Below are 7,563 nucleotides of genomic sequence, written 5' to 3'. Positions count from 1 at the left end.
CTGCGGCCAGGCGTGGAAAGCCGAAATGGCCCTCCAAGGGGCCCAGCAGAAGGTGCCCAAAGCTGTGCGGGAGGTGCAGGAACCCGTGGTGATAGGTGATGGCGCCCCTCGAGCTGCTGTGCTGCAGGCTCGAGCAAGCTCTCGGTCTTCATCCTCCCAGCACCCTGCTGCATGCCCACTGCTCTGAATTTGATGAAGCATTGGAGCTTAGCCGCAGCCTTTTGCATGAAATGGGAGCTGGGCTGAAGGTGAAACGCTGGTTACAAAACCTGGTATGACTTGCCTGTTGGGACTTGAACTCCTAACTGCACGTGAAACACCTGCCTATACAGATTTCTGTTGTTACATGCTTGTTATACATCTGTTGCTGATGTCTGCTGTAGGACTAGGTGCTGTTGAATCCCTCCAAGGACTTTGCACTTACAGCTTGGAGAACAAAAGAAAGCAATTTTCTTCAGATAACGTCGTTTGCAAACAAATGCAGGCTTTAGATTCACCTTAGGATAACGCATATGTGCTGCATTATCTGGACTTTGTATAAGAATTTGCAGTTGTCTTACAAGTACATGAGTTCTACAACAAAATAAGTAAGTCTTACTCATTTTTAAAAATGGAAAGAATATGTTGAGGTGCAGCCAGCGGTATTAGTGCAGTGTTTGGACACGCTGCTCAGCTGGCATTGGTGCTGATAGCAACCCCGTAGCACTGGGGTCCTGGGAGATTGCTTCCATGGTCGGTTGGTGCAGCTCCTGGTATCGCCACAGCTTTCGCTTCTGGCTGCAGTGCAGCCAGTGCTGTGGCATGGGTGGAGGCGAGTGCCTGTCCTAACAGCACACGGTCTGACGCTGGTGCAGCCGCAGGCGGGAACCACTCAAGTTGTGCCATATTCTTGCTATAAATTCATCAGTCCCTAGGGAGTTTTTGCATTTTTCTTTGTGTTTAAAGTGGAAATTGTTTTTAGGGAGAACCGTCAACAATATAGTGTAGCGACTCAGCAGAAAAACTGCCTCAGAGGCACAGCTCTCGGTTGCTTGTATCGCCAGGCAGTGTTGGAGTACAGCTGAGAGGGGCTGCTGGGCGCATGCTGTTTGCTGTAGCCTGGCTGGGCAGCGGGAGAGCATCCCGCGGCAGGGAGGTCTGCCTGCTGCAGCTCCCTTGCTGCTGCCGGCTACTGGGCAGTTTTTTTCCGGGTATGTTTCACCGTCCATTTCAAAGTCAGGTTGCTTTGTTGGTGGTCAGGAGTTTTGTTAAGAAAACCAGGCTGGCCTCAGTAACTTTTTTCTGAATATTTGGAGGAACTTTCACACATTTACTGATGTGCTGCCACTTCCCTTGGCAAGGTGCTGGTGCCCGGCAAGCGTCTCCTGCCTCTGGCCCTTCCTTCTCCCTCAGGAACTCATACCAGCTGCATAAGGAAGAAAACCTGAAACACTTCGATGGAGTGCTGGAAGGAATGTCACCTGTTCATTCACTGATCTGAAGAGGAAACACATCACTTTTTGGCAGTACCAGCTGAGGTATTCCTTATCCTAAATTCAGTTTCAGTCAGAAAAGATACCGGCTGTTGGGTTTTTTTTGCTGTGAGATACAACAAAAGTTTGCCATTCCTTCAGAACTGAACGGTGTGGAAAGACCTAATGAAATAATGTGCGTTAACTTATCTAATGTGGGTTATAGGCAACATTGGAGTAATTAATTTCATTAATCCTGCTATAATCAAAGACACGCTTCAGAGACTTGTTTTACACAAAAAAGCTCTTATGTCCCAACTGTCAGTAAGAAAAATTATCTTCCACTACAAATGTTGCTGAAATATGGGAAAATGAATCAAATCCTTAGGAATTCTTGCTTAACAAGTTCTGCTGAAAGCACAGGTGTTAACACCTGTCACAGCCAGAGCTTGACTTTGATCCTGCTTAAGCAGGAGTAAATTAGTTCACTTGGCTGATGCTGCTGGAGTTCTGCCAGCACAGGGTAAATGAGATCAAATGTAGGATCTTTACAGGAACGGGATAGGAAAAGACTGGAGTAATTCCTTGTGAGTTTGTTTTTTTTCCGTGGTCACTTCCAAATTCTCAAGGCCAGAACAAGCTTCCCTTTGCTGATGTGGTCCTTGTCATTCTCTCATGCGCTTTTCTGGGGACTGCTACCAGGCATTGGGTGACATTTGCATACGACTCGGTCATAATTCCAAAGAGCTCTTCCCTGGATGGATGCAGTTAGGACTGTTTCCTCCCTATGTATTATATTTATTCACACCAAGCTTCATCTGTCACTTTACATGTAGTTTTCCACTATCGTGAGGCTCCCTGCCGCTGAATAACTCAGCAGACTGTATCACCTCACAACTCATTGCCTCTTCCAAATGGCAAACATCTTAATATTCAGCAAAGTCGTATGCAGAGCTAGTATTTTTCCTGAGTGATTCAGACAGAAGGTTCTGGTCGCAGAGGGGGAGCTGCAGGCAGATTCAGCTTCAGTGACAGACCGTGATTTCAGTTTGCATGAGTCAGGCTGTCATTGTTGCCCCTGGGACTCACCCAGTTCTCCTCATCCCGCCGGCTCTCCTGCTTGTGCTGCAAAGTGGCCCTCTCCGGCAGCAGGGCTGAGAGGTGGCGGGGGCAAGCACCTCAGGCCCTGCGGCATCCTGCCACTCGCCTGGGTGAGCTAGCCTGTGCTGGGGGAAGCCCAGCAGACCCAGCAAGGCAGAGCACGCAAAGTAACCGGGAAGCAACAGCTACTACCATGCACATGCATGTTACCACAGCATGCTATGCAGTGTAGTTTTTGCAAAATATTTATTACAAAATAAACGTAAATATGGCAACAAAACTTAAATAGCAAATGACACGACATTGGCCATAAAGCTCTTGCTATATTATTAGTTTTTTTACAATAATCAATAGTCAAGTATGTCTCCAAGGGAAGCTGCATGTGGACAGCTTGAGTATATTTCTGTATTATTGGCTCTAGCTGTTTGAGATACATTAGATGTGTGCCTCCTGCTTTCACCTGTACCCGGCTGTGAGTGGTTGTGCCGTGTGCTGGGCTCACTGATCCCCCTAAAACGGACAGGAGCCGGCAATTCCCATGCTCTATGAAACCTGCCATGCTTTACCCCAGCCACTCCTCCCCTTTTTTCTTTCAAAAACACAGCAAATGATCCAATGCCCATCCCTTTTTAATAAGGTAGCAGGAAATGGAGTATCAACACTGAAGTAACTATTGCTCCCCTTTGAGTCACAACTTTTCTTGTGAGAGGTTGCTTGGATTTCTTTCCTCTCCCACCTACTAAAAACTGTTATGAAAGCTCACCAGTGAGAAAGCAAGTCTGTGTTCCCACTGAAAGGGCTTTTAGGTGTGCTCCAAACAGGAATGCAGTCCTTCAAGTCTCTTAAGCCACATGTCTAATGGAAGCACTCTTTAAATAAAATAAAATATAATTAAATTAATAAAGGTGACTGTGTGTGGGGAATCTTCCTAAGGCACCCAAGAATTTAAAAAGACCTTTTCCCACTCATATAACTTACAGGACACTCTTGTTCCTCTTCTCTCCAAAGTTAAAAATGTTGGCTAGTTAGGAACCTTAGCATACATCATGACATAGTTGAATATCATTTAAAAAAAACAGAACAAAAAGAAAACCCTTGGTGAACGTAAAGCACTATGTCCAGACAGCCTAGGTTTTGCTAGCTACACAAATACATCACGGACAACATGTAGAAATAGTCACATTAATGCCAAGGTTTCCGTTGTCGGCAAAAAGGTGTGCTATAGCTGTGTCAAAAACTAGGCAGTCGCTGTTCCGAATGGCCGCAGACACCCCATCGTGGATGGAGTGGGGCGTTGCCTCCCAGGTCAGCCGGCGGCGGTTGCCGTCCAGCTCCAGTCTGTACGCAAAGTTCTCCGCTTGCTTACGGGTGCCGATGAGCAGCACGATGGCAAAAAACTGCTGGTGACCTTCGTACTTCTCTTGTTTCTCCAGCACCAGCATGAAGTGGTGACCAAAGCATGACTGCATCATCACCCAGTCAACCGCCCCTGGAAGGTTAATGTCTGTAGCAAGAAAAACGATGTCTTCTCCCTGAAGAGTGGTAATGCTTTTGTGGGCGTGCATGAGGTGGGACATCACGGCTTCCAAGGATCCCTGCCATTTACAGGTGGCACCAGGGCATGGGCAGGAGTAGGGACGATACTCACAGATGTCTTCGTGTGCTGGCTTTTCTGTGTGATGGAGCGTCAGAGAGCAGCCTGTTGTGGCATACTGGAAAAAGACCAAATACAAGCCGTCAGGAAAGGCACCAGCACTAGTGTTTGCTGCTCCCACCTGTCAACTGGAAACACTGGTGATCAACCAGAACTCTTGTTCTCATTGCAAATTTTACATTAGATGCTTCTATTTAGCCCTGGATTCAGAGCTGAGCTCTACTTATTTTTGTTTCCACTTAAAAATGGATTCTTCTTGTCTTTTGTGTTTTTTTTTTTTCTAATGCAAGCACTTAGATAAAATGGATTGTAAGGCTGAGTTGTAATTAGATCTGCTGTTGTAGTTAGATCTGATCGGTCCAGATCAGCTGAAGTGGTCCTGGTTTGGATTTTTCTTTTCTTTAAAAAGAACAAAGGATTCTAGTTTCAGCAAACAGCTACTAGAGTGAAGTATTTTTAATACATGTACCTTACTACCATCACAGAGCAAAAGCACTTCCATTAAATTCAAATGCAGATTCCCCACAGCTTTTTTTAAACACTGGAACAGTTTCAACACTCCAGTTGTGAGAAGTAGAAAGAGAGGACAACTTTTCACTGAGCATAAAGCTAGCGCACAAATAAGTACCATCTAACTTCTCTTAATGTCATTGGGCACATTAGAGGGTTAATTTGCTTTAAACAACCAGGGATGCTTTTCCTTTTTGTAGTTCAGTTGTCCACACTGACCATATTGCTTCCACGCTACCTCCATAGAGAGAAAAAAAAGTCTCTCCTATTGTCCCCAAGAGCACAGCTCCCTGAGTCCGTAGGTATCTGTAGCGATACCAACACCACTGCTAACACTATCATGCAGGTTACAACACGTGTGCATGGCTGCTTACGGACACTATGACACTTCCTTGAGGACACATATAACCAAGGTATAAATTATTATTTCTGGGCTAATATGTGTGCAGGAAGTTTCAGCTCAAAGGGTTAAATGCCCAAGATGCAAATCACCTATGCTGCAAACACTAGGAATACTGCGCTAGGAGTACTGGGACAGAAACTTGACCTTGTGCTTCTGGAGGAGCTTCTGGAGGAGCTTATTTTATAAGCCATAAAGAGTTAACGTGAGCCTTCATGTACTGTGTCTGTCCCTGCTGCTTAATCCTCTGCTAACAGCTTTATTGCAGGGCACTGCAGTGGAACAAGGCATTCTCCTGCCAACGGCAGAAGCCCCATCATGGCAAACATGCTGTCTGCCATGCAGGCTGCCCTGCTGCGTAGCGCAGTGATCCAGGTACGTGTACACTGCCAGCCCCACCGGCCTGCTGATTTTTCCCACATTCATACCACCGTTAACACTTCCATCATGCAATGTGTTGAAAAGCAGCTCTGAGTCTAACCTCATTAACAAAATTAGTAAGGATATACAAGCTGCTGGTTGGGCGAAACCAGATGTCTAAGTGAAAGCAACCAGTGGTGACTATAGAAGTGAGAGCGTAAAAACAAGACAAGCAAATAGTGGTGGCTTTGCCCTTCACTGTGAGAAGTACCTGCTTTTGTGTGCTCCCAAACCCATCACTGTGGCTTTCATTTGGTGAGGAGCCCTACCAATGATGGGAGACTGTGAACAGCAAAAAGTGACTTGCCGTCTTCATGCTGCTTGGGCAAATGTCATTGATCTTTATCATACCCCTCAAAAGCCTGCTTCGTCTCTCCCTGAGTACAGGTTATACAATACCTTTGAGCTACTTGGCCTGTGCACCTTTTCCACTTCTACTGCATCCGCCTTGAGATGGGGAGCCAGGGCTGTGCACAGTGTTAACAGTGCAAGCGTGACACTAATGCCTGGGCTGGCGTGACTGTTTTCTGCTTTTTCATTGCCCTTCCCATCATTTCTAGTATTCCATGCTGTAAAGTATTATGTAGTCATTTTCATAGTCATTTGTTTAGCACTGTATTCTCTTTCCTAAGAGGAAATGGTCAGTTCAGAGCTCATCACCATGTACATGACGTAGCATGCCATGTTTTTGCCACGTATGTCACTCTGCGTGTGCTGCTCTGAACTTCACTTTGACAGGATAGCTTTCCAAGTGTCCTAAAGCATTCAAAAAATAACAGTTAAGCTTGAAAGTGCTCAGCAGAGGCAGGCCACTATTATCAACCCTATAAACAAAGGCAGGCAGGGACACAGGATTAAAGTAACTTGTCTGAAGCCACGTGGGAAATCAGTAGCAGAGCTGGGAATAGACTGCCAAGTCCAAATCCCTCCTGCTCTAGCCAGCAGACTCTCCCTCTAGTATACAAGTAGCTTGAGATACAAATAATGCTTCTGGAAAGAGGAGGCTTGCCTGCTCCTGAATGTGTGTCAGCAGTGTTCAGGGACCCAGCGAGGACTGAGACCCTCTCGTGCTTCTCCCTCCTCCAGTGCTTTGTAAAATGTCTGTCCCTGCTTTTAAGATCCCTCCAGCCTTCTGAAGCATTCATTCAAGCTTGGGTACAGATGCTCAGCCCAGTCTAGCAGTGATCCTAGGGAGCTCCCCCAGGGATGCACAGTGAGGTCTAGCCCAGAAAACAGCGAGCCTCTGTGCCTTCCAGAGCCTCACACCAGTGAGGAAACCGGCTCAGGCCACAGCCAGCTGCCTGGCAGAGTGCATTTATAAACTCTGCTCTGCCAGCAGTGCTGGGTCTGCTGTTACGGCTCACCTGGGAAAGGACCAGAGAGTGTTGTGTCATTTCATATAGAGCATGCGGGCTCTATGCACATGTGCAGGTAGGGTGATGTTGATACCTAATATAAAGAAATACTGAGGAGACATATGGTTCTCTTTGTCAAAACAAAGTAGCTACATGTTCCGTAGACTGGACATTCCATAGATAAAAGGAAGCCTTGAAGCTCCGTGTACAGGGGTGGAATAGATAAGGAAGTTATGCTGAAACCAGCTAGTTAGTGCAACCGGGCCAGAAGACAAACTGTGCAGGCGAAAAGACTGAGTTCAACTAGCAGACACGGTGAGGAAGACTATCGACCACCACCAGAGGACCCTGAAAGACCACTAATGAACATAACAGTGCATGCGTTAAAGACCTTTACATATGTTAATGAGTTCAAGGAAGTAACGTGAATATGCTAATAATTTCTCAGAAATCAAATGAATATGTATATTCTGATTGTACGTAACTCCTGTAGTTGAGCAGCTTGGCGTGCACACTAGGTGGAGCGATCCCCTGCGCGCCCGGCGCCGCAATAAAGAATGCCTCCTTTCTAAAACTCCAAATTGAGTCTTAGAGAGTTTTTAATCTGCCGACTTACGGTAACAGTTTTGGCGACCCAGATGGGACACTGCTCTTGAGCCTCGACGGATCCTG

At 46.3% G+C, this 7,563-nt stretch overlaps 1 protein-coding gene across 1 annotated transcript in view; it reads right to left on the bottom strand.

The window, feature by feature from the left end:
• Positions 1-3,706: 3,706 nt before the first annotated feature.
• Positions 3,707-7,563, bottom strand: part of SIAH2 (siah E3 ubiquitin protein ligase 2) — a 41,585-nt gene continuing 37,728 nt past the window's right edge. Inside the window, exon 15 of the mRNA XM_009334004.1 lies at positions 3,707-4,264. Coding sequence (XP_009332279.1) covers positions 3,707-4,264 — 558 coding nt within the window. The remainder of the gene's footprint in view (positions 4,265-7,563) is intronic.

Source organism: Pygoscelis adeliae, unplaced genomic scaffold (assembly GCF_000699105.1).
Source record: "Pygoscelis adeliae isolate BGI_AS28 unplaced genomic scaffold, ASM69910v1 Scaffold241, whole genome shotgun sequence".
Taxonomy (NCBI): Eukaryota; Metazoa; Chordata; class Aves; order Sphenisciformes; family Spheniscidae; genus Pygoscelis; species Pygoscelis adeliae.
The sequence above is the reverse complement of the archived record's forward strand: the minus strand, read 5'-3'. Positions and strand labels throughout refer to the sequence as shown.